The sequence below is a fragment of the Jaculus jaculus genome, chromosome 2 (genome assembly GCF_020740685.1).
Source record: "Jaculus jaculus isolate mJacJac1 chromosome 2, mJacJac1.mat.Y.cur, whole genome shotgun sequence".
Lineage (NCBI taxonomy): Eukaryota > Metazoa > Chordata > Mammalia > Rodentia > Dipodidae > Jaculus > Jaculus jaculus.
Window position 1 is genome coordinate 56,944,161 of NC_059103.1, and position 20,750 is coordinate 56,964,910.

Below are 20,750 nucleotides of genomic sequence, written 5' to 3' on the forward strand. Positions count from 1 at the left end.
AGAGCTGTCAGATGCTTCTGTGTCACTTTATGACAAACAGGGGAGCAGGAGTGTTTGGCCTGTGGTCATTTTTTCTTTGGTTCTGGGGAGTCACAGCCCTTAATTCAAGAGAGCCCACTCATGAGAAAGGCCTGGGAAGTGTGTGGAGGTGCATGGAGCAGTTGTACCTGCCTACTGCTGAGTGTCTGTGTGCTCTGTCCCCACTTCAACTCCAGGATGCGGGGGCTTGTGGTCCTGGTTGTTGTGCTGGTTGTGGCTGGAACCACAGTTTTCTTCCCCTTTGTGATGAGAGGCAGAGAGCTCCTGCGGGGTAAGTAACAAGATAGGGTCTTTGGACCTTGTAAAGGATGTACTATGGCAGTTTTGTGAACCCCTGAGGCCCCTCTATTGTATTAGTTGTGCTTTTCAAAGAGAAAATGTAATTTTTGAGTTTAAAAGGATAAAATAGGGCTGGAGAAATGGCTTAGTGGTTAAGGCATTTGCCTGCAAAGCCAAAGGACTCAGGTTCAATTCCCCAGGACCCTCATAAGCCAGATGCACAAGGGGCACATGCATCTAGAGTTCGTGTGCAGTGGTAAAGGCTCTGGCATGCCCATTCTCTCTCTGTCTTCTCTTCTCTTCCCTTCCCTTCCCTTCCCTTCCCTTCCCTTCCCTTCCCTTCTCTTCTCTTCTCTCTCTCTCTCTCCTTGCAAATAAATAAATAATCTTTTTTTAAGTTTATAAAAAAGAGCCAGGTGTGATGGTGCATGCCTTAAATTCCAGCACTTGGGAGGCAGAGGTAGGAGGATCACCATGAGTTCAAGGCCACCCTGAGACTACATAGTGAATTCCAGGTCCACCTGAGCTAGAGTGAGACCCTACCTCAAACATCAAAAAAAAAAAAAAAGTTCAAAAAAGGGATTAAAGCATAATTCTTTGTTTAAAAAAACTCATTTTATTGTTATAAAATAAGCATTTTCATTTTATTTGTGCATATATTCCTTTCTTACAAAATCATCCTTATTTAAATACCTCTGGTACAGTTTCTGGAATTAATAACCTGCCATGTCAATTTATGTGAAGAAAGATACTGAGAGGTGGTTAAAATAATCAGAAAAATAGAGAAAGAAGGGTAAGAGAGTGGGAGGGAAGAAATGAGGGATAGAAGGAAAGGAAAGGAGAAATGAAAGAAGAGAAAAGAAGGAAAAGGGAAAATAAGGCAAAGGGAAGAAAAGTGGCATTCCTGACCCAAGATCAAGCTCCACTGAGGCAAAACAATGGGGACACTAGCCGGACTCCAAGACCTCTCATCACGCAGGGCTCAGCCCTTGCACTGTGGGCATCCTTATTCAAATCGTGCCTTGCCTTCTGCTAGGAGCCACCTTCTGCCTAATTTCTCTGACTGCCTATGATCATCCTGAAGCTTCCCTGTCACCCTCCTCAGACACAAGAGGTCCTGAGGAGAGCCTCCTTCCTCTCCACCTTCAGCATCCCTTGCTTCTTGCTTCCTGAACCAGGTCTGGTGGGCATGCAACACTCTGGGTCCACCTGCAAATGAAGACAACTGGAAAACTGCCCACCACAGGCACTGACATAGAGATTGCATTGAATCCAGAAATACTGGAAAAAGCAAAAGTGGGTGGTCATTTTAAATGCTTAATAAAAAGTGACCATAACTCCCCCATGCCAATCATTCTATCGCCTGCAATTGATATGTAGGACCACTGTTGGTCTAAGAAAAATTGGTTATGATTCCTTTCTTGAAAAGCCCTATGGGTTCATTCCAGCAGACTGAGATGTGCTTCTAGGGTTTGTACAAAATGAAGGTTAATGTGAAGTTATCCAGCCAGTGTGGCTGTGAAAAAAAAAACAAGATGCAAATGCACAGTGTGAAAAAGACTGCCTACAGATTTGGAGGAGTTGGGAAGCCAGCCCAAAGAAGAAGTGTGTTGACAAAGGAAAGTTGGCAAGTCTGTTCCAGTTCACTGGGTTTCAGGAGGCATCATTGTAACAGGGTCCTCACAGGGCTCTGAGCAAAAACCAAGCAGTCAGAGTTAGTCAAGGGTGACTCTCAGGAGCCTGGTGTCCTTTGAAGTTTGGAGATGTTGGCTTTCTTTCTTGTTCTGTTCCATTTCAGTTTTCTTTGTAATTTCAAAGTCAGGTAGCTTCCTTCTTTTTCTGAAAGATAGTGTACTCTTGGTAATGGCTTCCTGAATTCCAGTTATGAATATTCTGGGTTGAGATTCTGGGGCCCAATGCACCTATCAGCAGAGGACACTTTCAAAAGATGTGCATGAAGGCCAAGAGACAGGTGGTGTCTACTCGACAGGGAAAGAGTCAAGTAACCTTAAAATTTCTCTTTCATTTATGGACAAAATACAACAACAAACAAAACATTAGAAGCCAAGTTCAAATTCTCCCAGTGGATCATGCAGAGCACCAGCAAGCCTGTCTCCTGGGCTAATCCTGAGCAGAAGGTGCTAAGAAGACTGCAAGAAAAGCTCTCTGCCTCCCCCTGCTGTCCGGAAAATCCATTTACAAAGTGTCTCCTCCCCTCCCAGCCTGGAAGACCTGAACAGGCTGTCTCCAGAAATCCATCACAGTTTGTAGCTTTCTGCCTTCCCACAACTGTCCCCTGGGAGGCCACATTCAGTTCCCTCTCTGTCACTGCTCTGAGCTGAGGTGCCTTTTGCGAAGATGATACACACCTTTGTGTGTATGAGGTTCCTAGAGGACACACTGAACAATGAACTTCAGCTTTTCTCTTTTTTATCCCTCTTTTGTCTGGTGAGTTTACATTGTCCCAGAAAGTTAATCTAGCAAAGACAGAGAAGGGGAGAAAAAGAACAGACAGGAAGGTTTCTTTCCTCTACTACAGATGGGTGAGTCATCTCTGTTCAGCCAAGACATAATTAACTAAAATCTATCTAAATTATTTGAGATTTGAGATCAATGGTACAAAAAAGACTTACAGATAAAATTTGAAGAAAATAATACATAACGCTATGATTTTTTTTTCTTTAAATAAAATATGTTGTAGTACAAGAAATGAGAGACTAAGATCCACATAAGATTGGGCTCATGCACGTTATGTCATGGGTGTTAGAGGCTCATAACCTGTCCCTGAGGAGCTATTAACAGTTAATGGTTACTTAGAGAGGGGAGACTTTTCTTCAGTGGTGTAGCCACTGGTGGGTTGCTCATGCTCTGGTAAATAATCTCTAACCAATGCTCAGGCAAACATCCCTAACTAAACTCAGTGGGTCACAGTAAGAAAGAAAGAAGAAGGAAGAAAGATAGTGAGAGAGAGAGAGGGAGGAAGGGAAGGGGAAGAAAAAAGAAACATCAAAATAGAAGCGGAACTGGTTGGGTAAAAGTGTTCAATGGGAGGGAGGGGACAACAGAAGATGAATATAAAGAAATTATACTACATCTGTGTACAAAAATTATCAATAAATAAACATCTTAAAAGCTAAAAAGAAATATAAAAAAGCAATATGTGATCAATTAAGTCCCTTCTGATATTATGTGCTAAAGAGGAGGAGACCGCACGGTCCAGCCCTCAAGGAGCTCGCAGTGTGCCATGCACAGAGGATACAGTGAGGGACATTTTCTTCTGCTCCATAACAGTAAGGAGGTCAAGATTTGATTAAGGAGGAGGAAATGAGCTGGAAATCTGAGGTTGACACTTCTTGAGAGCTTGTTTGGAGGTTCTAGCAGGAAAGAACAGCTATTTGTAAACTCTTGACAGAAGACTGGTCCTATGCTCTTTGGTGAAGGACACACATGGAGCCATTAGGGAGGAAGGGGACACTGTCCTAGCCAGCCAGATCAGCTGAATTTGCCCTGACAATCAGTAGGGTGACAGATAGCAAAGCTAGCTCTTCCTCACATCTGGAGTTGACACCTGGATGTTGGTACCTTGGTGTCAAACCAGAGCTTTGAAATATAAAAATATATCCTGGATAGACTGCAAAGGCCCCAATGACCATGTGTCTAGATGTCATCTTGGGGGTTTCAGGACATCTATACTGTGAGGGGAGGCATAGCCCAGCAGGACTGTGTTTGGAAAGCCATGTGGATGATAGTGGGAGCAAAGGGTAGATAGGAGGGGCCAGCCATAGCTCCTCTCACTTGGCAGAAGAAAGCTGCTGTGAGAGGCAGAACTTCACAAGAGGCATGGAGGGAGGGGACACGTCTGCCAGTTTCTTGATAGAAGCTGACTACAGATAAACATCCAAGGCCATGAACACTGGTGGAGACAGAGGAAGTGTCATGAGCTTGGGAGAGAAGTCCAAGTCGAAGATAGGTATTTGGGAGAGAATAAGAGAAATGATCACCAAACGAGCCAAAGATGCCAGCAGGGTAACACCTGGAGGAGACCATGGGGAAGAGAGGTCAGAAACTGAGGCTAGGGTAGGCAGGCATTGCACAGTTGTAAAAACAAGTTCCAGCACCCTGAGCCTTCCACACTGAGACCTGAACAGAGAGCTGGACAGTGGGGGTACTGGGCACAACACAGAGCCCCCAGGTCACTTGGCAATAGCATCTCAGAAGCACCTGAACACAGATCTGAGTTGTGAGTTCGGGCTTACCATTTCCCTACTAGAGAAAGATCCATGGTGTCCACCCAGTGCAGGGGCGGGTGATGTTCCCACTTAACAAAGGCATAGCTGACCAGTGACTGAAATGAGAGTCAGGTGGATAGAGTAGACTTAGAAGAAAGTAAGAGGAAGTGAGTAAGGCTCTTGAATTCACTGCACCCCATGTAAGGACTGGGGTACCTTGGTTCTGAAGTGTCTCAAACCCTCTGACAGCTTCCTATCCCTTTGCTGCTTCTTTCTGCAAAGTCACCAGGTCAGGGCTAGAGAGATGGCTTAGTGGTTAAGGTGCTTGCCTGCAAAGCCAAAGGACCCGGGTTCAATTCCCCAGTACCAATGTAAACCAAATGCACAAGGAGACACATGCATCTGGAGTTCATTTGCAGTGGCTAGAGGCCCTGGTGCGCCCATTCTCTCTATCTGCCTCTTTCTTGCTCTCTCTCTCAGAAAAACAGAATAAATAAATAAAATATTTTTAAAAACAAAAAAAGGGAAAGAAAGTCACCAGGTCACCACTGAGGACAGAAGCTGTCAGGTGCTGGGCCCTGCAGGCTTACTCATTATGTGGTATCTTCAATATGCAGTGCCACTTAATTCAATAATATTGAAATTTACCTCTTCACAAGTTGTTTTAGTTTTAGGCTCCTATTAATGCTCAAATACATTAATATATTCCATTCACTTCTAGAAAGAGCTATTTCCCTTAATGAATTCTGGGGAAGACCTATCCTAGGGATTCCTGAACTGCTAAGCATTCCCTGGAGCAAAGGGACAAAATACGCTGAGTGGCTCTGTTGGGAACTGCTCATACAGTGGGAACATTTTCTGCAGCTAAACACACAAGTAGTAGATAAACTTCATTACAGGTTTTGCCACTGGTTACAAGGAAAGGAAATAGTCACAAGGAAAGTTATTCAGAGCCAGCTGAGATGATCAGCACAGCTGAGGAATGAGGTCTGGGTGACTCTGCTGGTGCACTTCCTTGTAGTCACGGAGATGCATTGACCGGCCACCACCTGACAGACCTGCTGGCCCCAGAGGCCACGTGGTTGTCACTGCATGGAACTGGACTTTGAGGGGAAAAAAACAAAGCTAGGAGTTACCCACTGCGATCCTGTTCTAATTGTATCATTTTATCCTTCAGGGAAGGCTAAAAATTCACACGTTCTCAGCGTTGTGGAAGCAAGCCGGCTCATGGTGGATAATGCTGTCTACCACACCATGAAAAGGTAAACTCAGTTTCACTGTCACTCCCAGTCATGGCCCAAGAACCCCACTTTGTAAGTCATTGACACTCAGTGACATAAGTCACACCACCAGTGTCACATCTTGGGACTGACTAACCAATGCTTAATCTCAACCTTTCAGTGAAAGTCACAGCAAGGGCTGGGGATATAGCTCCATGAGAGAGTGCTTGCCTAGTATGCATGAGACCCTGGGTTCAAGTCCCAATATTGCAAAGAAAGAAAGTAAGGGAAGGGAAAAGGGAGGAAGAGATGGAGGGAATGAAAGAAGAGGGAAGGAAGGAAGGGAAGAAGGAAGGAAGGAAGCCAGAGACAATGCTTATGATCTAACTCTCCAACCTGTACCTAGTTCAAATGCCCTGTGTGAAGCTATAGTAAAGGCTGAATGATGTCTGGTAGAAAGTGGGATTAGGCAGATGAAGAGAAAAGGGTGCTCTGGAGCCTGGGCCAGTGTCTGGCCATTGTGATGTCACCAAAAGACTACCTCACAGAAGAACAGAGATGTCAGTCTGTCCATCGTTCTTCCTGATATAATCTGGAACAGAGACCAATATCAAGGGTTTCATGCTATCAAATAACATCCATACAATGCTTAGCTTTGCCCTCATGAGATTGTCGTGTTGATGAAAATTGACTAAAAGCTACATTATATCTCACTGTGGGTTGAATGTGACTGGCTCTGCTTCAAGCTCCTTGCCACCATTCCTTTCGCACCTATGAGCTGAAATATGTTCTTCTTCCCTTGAACTTATGTTTGCCAGATATTTTGTCTGAGCAGGCAAAAGCTGACTAATATAGTTGCCAATCAGTTATTTTATCTATTGTGGGATATGGGTCCTTGCGAAATCAATGCTTTGATCCTACAGATAGGGCTGGTAGCTTTCAAATGTGTAGGGTTGTTGGATAGGTTAATTGAGAAAACTTTTTTTTGAAACATTTTCCTTTCTATGACTCACAAATAACATTCTCTCTATAAAAATTTTCTTTTAAAACACTATGCCCATTCTGTGAAGACATGCTGAGTAGATACTAGGACCTTACCTACTCGAAGAAGTTCACTTTCTTCTGCAAAGGCTGACAGCTGAGCAAGGCACTGATTTCAGGAGGGCATGATATCTAGTCAAATAATGTCGGGGTTGGTTAGAAGGAGGAAATCATCAGTGAGTCGGTTTTCATATTAACAAAACATTTTCTACCATAAAACATACCTGGTTGCTTGAAAGCTTCAAAAGGGAGAAGTGAAAGCAGTGATAAGAGCTGGGGAGATGGCTCAGTGGAGAAAGTTCTTGTCACACAGCATGAGTACCTGAGTTCAAATCTGCAGCACTCACATAAAGATGGATGCTGTAGCTAGAAGGGAGGCAGAGACAAGTGAACTGCCTAGAAACTCACGGATCAGCTAGTCTAGAGAACACAGCAGTGAGCAAGAAATTCTGCCTCAAACATGGTGCAACGTGAGGAACACCTGGAATGGTCCACACATACACTATGGCACACACGCACACTCACGGAATCGTGCACAAACACACACATTACACACATACCCTAAAAGCAGAGGTGGACTCTCATTCCACTTGCTCACCACTATGGCTCCCACCATGTGGAGCAGCACCGTGAAGTCATAGGCCACGGCCCTGCTGTCACTGACAGCTGACAGGAAGGTCAGTGGTCCCACCCTGCACACATGTTAGTTCCTTAGCTTTCCAGGATCCATGGGGCTCCAGACAGGGTCTGGACTCCTGTTCAGAACAGAGGACCTCATCCGCACTCACGGCAGTCAGAGCTCCCGATTTGCGGCAAGTTGTGGGACCAGGCTCACAGTGCAAAGCACAGGGGACAGGGGCAGCCGCACAGCCTGTGTTGCATTTTATGAAAGGAGCAAAGTCCTTCAGGAGGGCATGGGTATGTGGCTCATGGATCTGGGAAGGGAGCCCAGCTCCAGAGAAAGGAAGGGGTTCTACTAGGAGACCTACTTGCTGTGCACAAAGCTGGCCATCCTCCAAACACCCTCAGACGTCAGCCTGGAGCTGAGGTGGTCGGGCTCTGTGTCTTTACAAGACTTGGGGAAGCAGCCCAGACCAATGGGACATGGTCCTCCCATGACATCTATCTCTCCTGTCACAATATGGTGTCCTGTAAACATGCGTGCCATAGCATCTCATTCTCCTGCCCATGATGATGTCACTCTGTCCACCACTCTAGTAAGCCTGACTGCAGAGGCAGGTCCACTTTTCATACCACAAAGCCTTCTGTGGGGACTGGAATCTATGGGAATCCAAGCATCAGGACGTGTGAAGGCACATGTTCACCTCAACATTCTCAGCCATGTGGAATCCCAGTGACAACCAGATGGTCAGTTCCCTAACCAGCAGACACCCTTGGGAAGAGGAAACCTAGAGGCCTCCTACTCAGGCCCAGACCTGACCTATGCACTTGCCAAAGGTTCTGTCTAAGTGCAGCAAGATGCAGGAACAATTCCAGATGCCTGTCTCTACCTAGGATGCCAACCACTCTGCTTTCCATTGTAACTCTGACTAATGTCAGGACAAAGGGACATTGTTCACAGAGTGGAGGCCTGAATCACTGTGATAAATGAATCTATTTTAGAAGTTAACAAATGGCCTCTGACTCCATTCTGCAAATGTGGGTTTTGAGCCTAATGGTCGAGATTGAGAGGTTCAGCCTGCCACCAGGGCAGTCTATGGAGAACATGGAATCCACGACCTTTTCTGTCATGAAAGAAAGGCAGAGAAGTAAAAAAGTGAGAGGTGGGCAGAAGGAGGGAAGGAGGGGAAAATAAGATTGGTTAAAAAATAAGTAAAGAGGGCTGGGGAGATGTCACTGCTGTTAAGGCATTTGCCTGCAAAGCCAAAGGACTCAGGTTCGATTCCCCAGAACCCACATTAGTCAGATGCTGGGCGGGGGGAGTGCAAGTGTCTGGAGTTCATTTGCAGTGGCTGGAGGCCCTGGAGCACCCACACTCAATCTCTCTCTCTCTCTCACCCCCCCTTTCTCTGTCAAAAAAATCAAAATAAAATATTTTTTAAAATTATGTAAAGAGTAAAGTCAATCTCAGAGATGGACCAGGCTAGACAACAGGATTACAGAAAATTATGCCGCCTGGCCTTCTGAGAGCATAGAAGACCCCATTGCTTTCAGTAATATTGGGAACACTCCTAGAAGTCTCAGAGCTAAAGAATTATCCAGGTGTATAATGGTTTATATCAGACTTTTAAAATATTTTATTCATTTATTTGGAGAGAAAGAGCAAGGGGAGAGAATGGGCACACCAGGGCCTCCAGCTACTGCAAACAAACTCCAGATGCAAGCATTACTCTGTATATATAGCTTTATATGGGTTCTGGGGAATTGAATTGAGGTCATTAGCCTTGCAGGTGTACTAGTTTGAATTTACATCCCACAGTAGCCTCGAATGTTTTATTACAACTGTACCTTGGATACCAGCCACCTGGCTGGAAGAGGTGTTTCTGTGGGTGGATCCAGCCCTGAGGTGTTACTGGAGTGGGTCTGTTTCCAGCCATAGGTGTGCACAGTGACTTTAGCCAGGGTCCCTGTGGATTGGGTGCTTGTTTTTGTTGGTACTGTTGATGGTTTCTCCTTTCTCTGCTTGGGTCTGTGAAAGGGGACCAGCCTCTTTTGTCATGATTGGACTTCCCCTGGATCTGTAAGCCTGAAATAAATCTGTTCCTCCCATAAACTGTGTCTGGTTTGTAGGTTCATCCCAGTAGTGTGGAGCTGACTACAACAGCAGGCAAGCACCTTAACCACTGAGCCATCTCTCCAGGCCCTGTATCTGAAAAATTTACAAGCCTGAGAGTATCAAGGTGTCAACCCCAGTGCAGGACCTACTGTTTCTGACAGAGGTCACCAAGAGTACACCAGATGGGGAGGAACGCAGGGCTCGGGCTGCACCAACACTGGGGCAGCTTTCCCTGAGACGGCTAGACACCCAGATGTCTGCAGAAGGAAGGAGAACCAAATACAGGGGCTGGCAAGGTAGGCAGGGCCTGCTGTCAATCATGGATAGGCCACCTAGGCCAACTATGCTGGTAGGAAGTGGCTCCAGGCCTACCTAGGTAGAGAATGAATGAGGCTCAGAAGCCACCCCTGAACTTACCAGATGTATTTGGCACATTCTCGTTGTCATTACCAAATACCTGACCAGAAATAACTTACGGACAGAAGGTCCTGTTTGAGCATACAATTCGAGGGGATATAGTACACTGCAGCAGAGAAGGCATGGCACCGGGGGCCTGAAAAAGCTGGTCACGTTGCATCCATGGTCGGGAAACAGAGAGAGAGATGAATGCTAGCACTTAGCTAGTTTTGGCTTTGTATCCAGTCCAGGGCCTCAGCTCTGGAATAGTGTTGCACACAGTTAAGGTGGTTCTTCCCACCTCGGCTAACCTAATCAACATATTCCCTCACAGGCATGCCCAGAGGTTAACCTAATTTAGGTAATCCAGAGGTGTGATTCCTAGTTGATTCTAGAGTCTGTCAATTTGACAATCAATATAAATCATCACATCAGGGAACTGATGCCTCCAACCATACTTCCCTCTTCAACCAAGAGTTTCAACAACAGCTCAGCAGACTGGGAGAAGAGTCTTCTTCCTTCTTTTGATCTGCAGAGCCAAAGCTAAGCATGGATTATTCTCCTCTCTACCCATGAACATGGCTGGAGCACTTTTCTTCCCTCTGAGTATGATTTCTTTTTTTTTTTTATTTATATTTTTATTAGGAACTTACTACATGAGCATGCTGCAAATTGGTCATATTCCCATCTGTTTGTCTTCTTATGTCTCCTCTCCCTCATCCCATTCCACTGAGGGTCCTCTTCACTGGGGATATTAGGAATCAGTGTGGTGTCATGAATGGATCAGGTGGTTCTTACAGGGCGGGGGGGGGGGCGGGGGGCAAGGACTTCCTGTAGGAAGAGGAACATTACCTTATAAGGCAAAGGTACTAACCAGGGACATCAGTATATAGGAAGGATTCCAAATTTCTCTTTGTACCCATGGTACCTGACCACACTGCCCTCCAGTATAGTTCTGACCAGAGTCAGAATGAATGCAGGTACCATGTGGATATTGTTGAGAAACCACAGGCAGAAGGAAGTGTGGACCCAGGACAAAGGGGCACTGTTCATAGAAAAGAACCATGCATGATGAATCTATATGTTTTAGAAATTTCCTAACTCTATTCTGCAAACATGAGGTTTGAGCATTATGATGGAAATTAAGAGGTATAGCTCTGGCCACTGATGGACAGGCAGCCATTATCTTCTGTCATGAAAGAAAGGCGATGGCATAGAAGACACCCACTGGTTCCAGTCATGTTGGAAACACTCCCAGCACTTATTCAGGCCTAATGGGCTTGTATCAGTCAAATTTGCAAATCTAAGAGTTTTAAGGTATGAACCCCGGTGCAGGACCTACTGTTTCTGACAGAGGTCCCCAGGAGACCTCTGTCAGGCCTACACCAGATGGAGAGGAATACAGGGCTCCGGTTACACCAACACTGTGGCAGTTTTGCCTGTGGCACCAGACCCGTGTGTCTTCAGCAGGAAGAAGGCCCAGGTATAGGGGCGGGCAGGAGTAGCAGGACCTTCTGTCGGTCATATTGGTAGGAAGTGGCTCCAGCTCTGCCAGAATGGTAATGAATGAGGTTCAGAAGCCACTCCTGGACTTACCAAATGTATCAGTTACTTTCTCATTGTTCTGACCAAATGCCTGACCAGAAGCAACTTAAGGTAGGAAAGATTTGATCTGGCTCACATTCGGAGGACATGTAGTCCTTTGTGGCGGGGAAGGCATAGTAGCAGGAACATGTAGCAGCTGGTTCCACCGCAGCCACTGTCAGGAAGCAGAGAAATGAATGCTACTGCTCAGCTAGCTTTCTTCTTTTTACCCAGACCAAGGAATTGTACCTCATACAGTCAAGCTGTGTCTTCACACCTCAACTAACCTGATCAAGATAATGCCTCACAGGCACATGCCTAAGTAATTCTCGTTCCTAACAAGTTGGAAATCAGTATAAACCATCACACCAGGTGACTGATGTCTCCACCCTCAGTGGCCTCCCCAGCTGAGCGTCTCAATAGGACCTCAGCTGACAAAAGAGAAGAAGGGCTTTCCTGGGCCAAAGTTACACCTGTGTCTGCAGTGCAGAAGCCAACCTTAGATGACTCTCCCCTTTTCCTCAAGTATTCCTGGAGCACTTTCCTCCCTTTTCCTCCCTGGATGTGATTTCTGTAGTACTACAAATATTTACCCCACAAGGGATGTTCTTTGGTCTAGGTAGTACAGGCTGCTGAGCCTGTATCCATAGCAGCAAGGCTCACATCCCAGAGTAATTGATCTGCTCCTATGAACACCAAGGGACAATTTCTGATTCACCACTGGATATGAGTTCTAGGATTTTCTGTGCTTAGATTTATAGCATCATTTGAGTCTGTTAACATTGAAAAAAAGCTCCAGGTCCTCTAGGTAGCAGACTGAGGAGCAAAGGGCACATCATGATTTAATGACAATGGCACTGTTGGGCAGCATTCTCCACTTCTGGGAGGATTAATGGGAGCATAAATCTGACACATGTCTCTCCACCTCAGCTCTTCATGTTAGGAGTGCTGAACCAGCTACATCAGAGTTGCACAAGATGGGAACTTAATCAAAATTTATATATATCTGCAAATAAGAGCACAAACCATGTCCCTGTCATTGTTGAACACCCCCCCCCTTCCCACCCCCACAGCTTGTATGCTAAGGCCCATGCAGCAGGGCTGGAAATGGGAGCTGTGGTTGGAAAGCTGGCATACTGCCCTTCTGGCACCTCCCTGCACAGCGACCCAGCTGAATGGGAAATTGATTTTTTTAAAAAAAGCCCCCAAGACCTGATTATGGGTCAAGCTAGGTATGGAAAGGAGGTGGCAAGCCACAAAGGACAATTTCTCTGTAAGGTATGTGATGTCTAAGGGGCCAAACTGAGGAAGAGATGGACTTTGCTCCAAAGCGCTTACCACTGTGAGGTCCAGAATGCCTAGCCCAGAGGTCAGATAATCTGAACAGGGCGTCTCCAGTGGCTGCCAGCTCAGAACAGGGCAGGGTACTGGTGTCATCAATGAGGTAGTTGAGAGCTCTTTTGCTCTGCCAATATATAAATCATGGAAGGCGAGGGAAAGCTCATCAAATGCTAGTTTCTATAAGCTTGAGTCTCCCTCGGTGTTTGGCAGTAAGGAGGGGCACCAATAGGCATATGGAAGCAGCCTCTAATGTCACTGTCCCTGGGCAGACTTTGGGTGTCTGAGCCCTATATCCTTTCAAGTGTTACAGACTCTGTGAGGTGTCAGGTATCAGGACGCCTGGCCCCTGGCCACGCCTGGACCAGTGGTGCAGTTCTCAGCCTGGGGTTTGAGACCTGTGACCCAGAGGACTTAGCAGCTCTCTGAGACTCTGCAGGGACAAGGGCCTGTAAAGTCTCTTTTCTGGCTCCCTTCAGGCATTGTCTGTAGTGTACTGCTCGCCAATCTCTCTCATCAGCTTTCTCTCTCTTATCCACTTCTGTTCACCTTCCCCTGGCTGCACTCAACCTGTTAAGCTGCAAAGCACGTAGCTGCCTGACCCTTTCTGTAATTCAACCACTGCCAGGTTTACTCAGGGTAACAGCCTGGCTTCCCTGGGAACCTGAGTGATGGGGAGCAGGGACCTGTGGGATCCAGGACACTCAGGAGCTAAGTGCCAGGCCCTACCACTGTGGCCAAGGTCACTAAAGCACAGGGCACCCTCCACCACAAGGACACCTGCTTCTCAAGCTGTAAGGTAGCCAGATGTCTTTGCTTTCTCAGCTTGGCCTGACAACATTTTGGCTGTCACTGTCGCTGCTGTCCTGCTGTCCCTACCAGGGCTGCCACTCTCTGCAGCTACTCTCTTCATCTTACCAGCTCAGCTCACACCATGAAGGTAAGAAAGACCATTTAAAAGAAGGCTTTATCAGTTCTAATGCTGCCATTCCCAGAGAGGCAGCAGAAGAGGGTGTCTCTCAGTCCTTGATCCTGGGATATAAGCAAGAAACTTGCTTATAAGGCCCAAGAAGGGATATTTGGACCACTCATAATCTTATCTCCTAGCATCAATCACAGCCTTGCCTCTGCACCAGTCACTCTAAGGAGCCACAGAAATCAGAGACATAATTGTCTCAAGGTGTCTGTGGAGTGTTCCAGAATGGCTGGCTTGTTCATAAGGGCAGTCTGACTGGTTGCTAGACTGACAGTCTTTTTCCTTCAGGCAGCCAGGGCAGCAAGAGAGTTCAACAGCACCGTACTAGGGAGTCAGGTTGCCTAGAAACGCCTTTGAATATTTACAGGAAAATGAACATCAGGAGTGCTTAAAATATTAATTTAAAAATACTACATGTGCTGGGTGTGGTGAGGCATGCCTTAAATCCCAGCACTTGGGAGGCAGAGGTAGGAGGATCACTGTGAGTTCAAGGCCAGCCTGAGACTACAGAATGAGCCCCAGGTCAGTGTGGGCTATAGTGAGACCTTACTCCAAAAACAAACAAACAAACAAAAATACATCACATGCTTTTTTGTGTTAGCAGTATCCCTGCTCAGGTAAATTTTAAGAAACATCTCTAATGAAAGAGGGAATGTTAGGAGGAGACACACTTTTGCCTACCATGTGACATCTTCAGAACCTAAAACTGTGCAGTTGCTGTAACAATGCATCTCTGACCAAGGTCTCTTGTTTCCTATTCATTAAACACTGGCTGACTCATGTATTAGCTTATAAATTGAGTGAGCTGTCTCCTCAAAGCTCAAGGTTTCATAGGATCGTTACAAACATGTTGTCAGGTCTAAAGTATAGATATTTTACATGTTACGTCTTATGTCGTGGACACTAACGGGTACAGTAGCTTATTTCCGGTGTAAATGATGCATGTGTTTATATGCTAATATTGTTGCTGTCACTCACTAGGTATCTTCCTGGCAAAAGTTACTCAATTTACAATGAATTTATTGGGTTAATTTCCTTAATCTGTAAAATCAGCATAGTCATAACTTTTTGTCTTATTTTTATTATATCTTTGGGTGTGCAACATGGTTTGGGATATACACATAAAGATATAAATGATTACAGTACTCTCAAAAGTCACCTTTGCTTCCATGATAAGAGCAGGTAGAATGCTTAACAAGTTATCAATGTACAGCTTCCTTAACTGCACCATAGTACCTGAAATGTGGCTTTCGTTCAGGAAGCACTGTGCATTTTAGGCTACTAGTAACACATGTACTATATAAATAATCCATTTAGCCAGGTGTGGTGATGCACACCTTTACTCCCAGCACTGGGGAGGCAGAGGTAGGAGGATAGCCATGAGTTTTAGGACAACCTGAGACTACATAATGAACTCCAGGTCAGCCTAGGCTATAGCAAGACCCTACAATGAAAAAAAAAATCATTAAAAAAATAATCCATTTAATTGCAGCTATCAAAACAACTGTACAGAATAATTGACTTGTTTTACCCCAAAGCCACAGTGAGGTGAGCTTGGATCCATCTTGGTCAGCTGACAGTGGGAAGGGGACATTCCTTCCAGCTGCATGGTTCTCTCTGGTATCAGACACTCACACCCTTGGTCTGACTGCTTTGAGACTCTCCATCCTAAGCAGCTGTCTTGTGACAAATGCCAGGAGACTTAGTGAGTTCTGGTCACTCTACCCTACTTATTTGCCTGTCTTGAGCCAACCTGAGACGCACTGTGGGTGTGGAGTCCACTTTGCAGGTGAGCAGTAGGCTCAGGGCTCTCGGTGGGTCACACCATCTCCAAAGGCCCCTGTTCTGCCTAGGCAGGGGCTCCCCATCCTCAAATGCCAGTGGGATGGTGATCTTTGAACCTCCTGACTTAGATCTTGTGGCTGGTGCTAGGGATCTAGAGGAGATAGTGCCTGTGTGAGAGACCGTGGGTGCCACAGGAAAGGGATACCCAACAGAAAAGAAACAGGTGCAAGTCTGTCGGGACATCTGCAATCTGAGCTCCATCTGGGCTTCTTGCATCCCCAGCACCTGTTGGCCCTACGATCCAACAGGACTGTACTGCTCATCAACCACACCATCACTGGAGCAGGCACACATGGTTTCCAAGTGGGGTTTGATGGTGTGCAAAGTTTGGCTGTGAAAATCACCTGAGTGCAGATTTCTTCATGATCCAATACTGATGTACTGTAGTTGTACCTCTCTATTAACTCCACCAACCCTGTGGCTGGGAACCATCTAGACTTCCTCTTTCTACATGCCACAGGTCCTAGCATTTTGTCTGGCACGTGCAGTTGTTCAATAAATGTTTGATTCATTGATCTTGAGCACCACAGCACCTAAAAACAGATCCTTTTTTAATTTATTTATTTGACAGAGAGGGAGAGAGAGAATGGATGTGTCAGGGCTTCCAGCCACTGCAAATGTACTCCAGTACCTTGTGCATCTGGCTTACATGGGTCCTGGGAAATCGAACAAGGATCCTTTGGCTTTGCAGGCAAGCGTCTTAACTGCTAAGCCATCTCTCCAGCCCCTAAAAACAGATCTTTTTGTTCTGTCTCCTTCCTGTGCTGTAGAAACCTCAGGAAGAGAGACATCCCCTCCCCAACCCAGCTGTTGTCATTCTCCAAGCTTCCTGAGCCCACAAGCAGGGCTATTTCCCAAGCAGCAGAGATCATGGAAACTTCAATCCAGGCCATGAAACGTGAACAGCTCCCCACTGGTAAGTACCCAACACACCTTCCCCAGCAGTGGTACCTCTCCAGGCATGTTGATGTAGCCTGATGGGGGGCAGGGTGCTGCCCTAGAGTGATGCTTAATGACACTGATCAACGCATCACAGGACAAAAGTGGCACTTCTTTAAACTGTTTTAAAGTAATTTCTTCTTTTTATTAATTTGGAAAATACTATTTTCCTTCTACACAGATGGGTTTTGGAGAACCAACTAAGTATGCTGTTTTCTGGTAGGAAATAATTTGAGAATTTTCCTGTAACCTCCCCATAGAGGAGGCACATTAGTTTGTATAAGCTTTCTGAGAAGACATTTATTAGATGGTGACATGTCACAGCACAGCAAGTGGAGAATGGACAGTAGCCTACACTTCCCACTCTGTAGCCAGGGCTGATTATAAATCAGTTTTCCAGACCAGTGATGGTAATGCTGGCATCTCAGAAATGCGGTGAAGTCCCTGGCTGCTCATACAGGTGGTTGTAGTAGAGCCCACAGGTATGAGCTCCCTCACTTCAAAGCTTCAGCTAGAAGATGAGTGTGGTCACATAAGCCTATAATCCCAGCACCCAAAAGGTAGAAGCAGGCAAGAGGATCAGAAATTCAAAATCATCCTTGTCTACATGGTAAGTTAGAGGCCAACTTAAGATACATGAGATAGTATCTCAAAAATACATGCATACACACATACACATACATGCAAATATATCTCTGCAGACACAAGATACTGAGATGACAACAAAGGCAGCCCAGAAACATACTGGGAACTCCTGAGGCACAACCCTAGAAAACAAGCCTCCTTCCTTCCAAAAACTTGGGGGAGGGAGAGTTCTCAGTGAAGTACAATGAGCTTCTTGGTCTTTGTGAAGTGTTTTCTTTTTCCCACTATTCGGTTATCTCATGCTTATTGGACTAATAAAATTAGAGAGATTGCTAAGTAGTTAAAGTGCTTGCCTGAAAAGCCTGATGACCCAGGTTCAATTCCCCAGTATCCACGTAAAGTCAGATGCACAAAGATGCATGCATCTGTAGTATGTTTTCAATGGCCAGGGTCCCTGGTGTGCCCATTCTCTCTCTGATTTTCTTCTCTCTGTTTCTCTCTCTCTCTCTCTCTCTCTCTCTCTCTCTCTCTCTCTCTCTCCTTGCAAATTAACGAATTAATTAATTAATTTTAAAAAACTCATAAGCCAGGACTAGCCATAGTTCTCTAGTCCTACACTGAACAGTTAAGTTAAATTGATTTTATAGCACACAAAAATTCACTGGAATGGGGTTTTCTTTAGACCCCATTTAGAAAACATTTCTAAGGACATTGGTCCCTGTCAGGTTGTGGGATCAGCTATGACTGCAGTAGAAGTGACAATAGAATGGGGTCCTGCTGGTTCATGTCTCTATATCTATATCTATATGCTGTGTTTGGCCCAGGCCATAATGTAGAACTGAAGGGCACCACATTTAGGATACTATGAAGTTATTTTCACTATAGACACAGCCAACTAAGAATGTGAGGAAAGTAAAAAGATCCAAGTAAAAACCTTTTCTTGGCCACTTCATCCACAAGGAGTGTACTTGGAACTTGTGGCTCTCCTTTCAAGCTGTTACATTGGTTTGGTGGATTAACAAATCTGTTATGACTTCTTATAGTCAGCTTCACATTGCTAGGATGAACTTCCAAGCAGGCACAGTTTATGGGAGGAAGGGATTTATTTATTTCAAGCTTACAGATACAAGGGGAAGCTCCATCAGTGGCAGAAGAAGCTATTTCCATACATCCAAGCAGAAAGGAACAACCAAACAGCAGGGAACTGGAGCAAGCAGGACCTCTCTGCACACCTTTAAACTGGACATCATAACCAACCCCAAACACATCTTAGAGCTGGATCCCAGGATCCACCCCTTGTGACACCTCTAGCCAGGCGCTGGAGACCCAATTTACAAACTTTAATAGAACACTTTAGTCTATGGGGGACATGCATTCAAACTGCAATGTCACTGATATAAACTCATTTTGTTATTCCCTAGCAAATAAGGAATGCCAGACCTCCCTTCACTGAGGGCACACTGTGGTCTCAGTTTACTCACTGTCTCTTGGGCCTGAGCAGGGAATAGTCACTGTTAAGACACTTGTTTTTTTTTTCTCTGCCTTTTGAAAATAGAATGCATTCTTTGTGGGTTTTTAATTTTTTTTCTAGCAAATACCTCAATTTCATTAATGCGTAGCTTATCAAAGTCTTGTGGCATTACATTTAAACATTTATATAGCCCACCATGGATGAAAATGACAGCTGCTTTTACTAATGGATAGCAAGGCAGTCCTTGCTTTGATTTGTAGATGAACATAAATAGTGACAGAATTAATAAGAAAAACAATAAATAAAACACAAGACTGGAGAGATGGCTCAGTGTCTAAGAGCATTTCTTATGCAAGTATGAGGGCCTGAGGCCTAAAAGACTGCTTCAGTGCAATGCCAAGGACCCACAGAAATAGCAAGGCATGGCCATACACATCTGTAACCCAATTTCTGTAAAGAACAGAGACCAGAGAATTGCCATGGCTCATGGAAAAAAAGTGAATTTAATAAATCAATTAATTTCACAAACATCCAGCAAACTCCAGGATCAGCAAGAGATTTCATCACTAACAGAACCTGATGTTTACCTCTAGCCACTGCAGGTGAGCCCAACTTCACCTCAGGAAAGTACACAGGGCTCTGCCTGGGTCCACACAAGAGAATACACACACACACACACACACACACACACACACACATACACTAAAGAAAAAGAAAAGAAAGAAACAGCTTTCAGGTGCAATTGCCATGGAACAAAGAATCAATGCAAAAGGAAATGTAGTTTAATAGAGGGAGGGAAACATGAATATCATTAGCAAGCTTGGCCAGGCCAAGTTTGTATGGGGGTCACATGTCATGTTTTCACAGTCTTTTGATGCACTGAGCCCATGTGAGACAAGAATGTCTTGCTGTTTAGGAATAACAGGGTATATACTGATGATGTACCCTGTGAAATGGGTAACAAGTCTGAACAGTGACTTGCTGACTTATCTCCCTGGGCCTCAGGGCTCTTAGGTTACTTTTCTAAATCATCACAAAGCAGAAATAAATAAATAAACCAAAACAAAACCACCACATTCTATCAGTGAGAATGTTCAAGAGAATTAGATGTAGGAGCAAGTGACTGAAAGGGAGAAGGCAGGTGTGATCAGAACAGGGAAGGCTTGGCTGCACAGAAACCTCATTTGAATGCTGAGGCTATGGTTAGACCACAGGGGAAAAGGTTCTTTACCAGGGGACGGATGGTCGAAGTAGAGTCTTGTTTGTTGTTTGTCGTGCAGATGTTTTGTCAGCAGATGCCCTGAGCACAATTGCCAACCTGTCTGGATGCCTGCCTTTCATGCTACCACCAAGATGTCCAGACACCTGCCTAGCAAACAAATACCGACCCATCACAGGGGTTTGCAACAACAGGTACTGTGTGCAGTCTCTCCACTCCTCATGGATGTGGACTTGACCATGAAGGAGGCTCTAGACTACAGTGAATGTCTTCCCCTCTACATGTCCCCTGTTGTAGTTACCTTTATATTGCTGGGATAAAACACCTGACCAAAAGCAGCTGATGGGAGGAGATGGTTTAATTTGGCTTACGGTCATGAGGTGTAGCTTCATGGTGGCAGGAAAATATGGTATAGCAAAGGCTGGACATCACACCTTACAGCATGTAGAAGATAGCAAAAAGAGAGTAAACTGAGCTCTAGCAAGGGAAAAACTGGGATATAACTCCCAGAGCCCACCCTTTAGTAACATATCTCCTCCAGCAAAACTCCACCTCCCAAAATGCCACCAGATTGGAACCAAGCATTCAAAACACATGAGTTTATGGCAGATAACTGATTCAAACCACTACATTCCACCCTTGGCCTCCATCAACTGACAACCATCTTATGATGTAAACTGCATTCAGTTGAACTTTAAAATTCCCCATATTGTTGTATCAATCTAATCACTCTCTGAAAGTCTGAAGTCTCATCTGAAACAGGCCCCTAACTATAAGCCTATAAAATCAGAACACCAGTTACATATACTTATTGGCACAGAGTAAACATTCTTACCGCAAAAGAAAACATAA

General features: G+C 45.2%; 1 protein-coding gene across 1 annotated transcript in view; it reads left to right on the forward strand.

Moving 5' to 3' along the window:
• The first annotated feature begins 216 nt into the window (after positions 1 to 216).
• Positions 217 to 20,750, forward strand: part of Tpo (thyroid peroxidase) — a 74,102-nt gene continuing 53,568 nt past the window's right edge. The window contains exons 1-4 of the mRNA XM_045143509.1: positions 217 to 310; positions 5,725 to 5,809; positions 16,455 to 16,600; positions 19,960 to 20,092. Coding sequence (XP_044999444.1) covers positions 217 to 310; positions 5,725 to 5,809; positions 16,455 to 16,600; positions 19,960 to 20,092 — 458 coding nt within the window. The remainder of the gene's footprint in view (positions 311 to 5,724; positions 5,810 to 16,454; positions 16,601 to 19,959; positions 20,093 to 20,750) is intronic.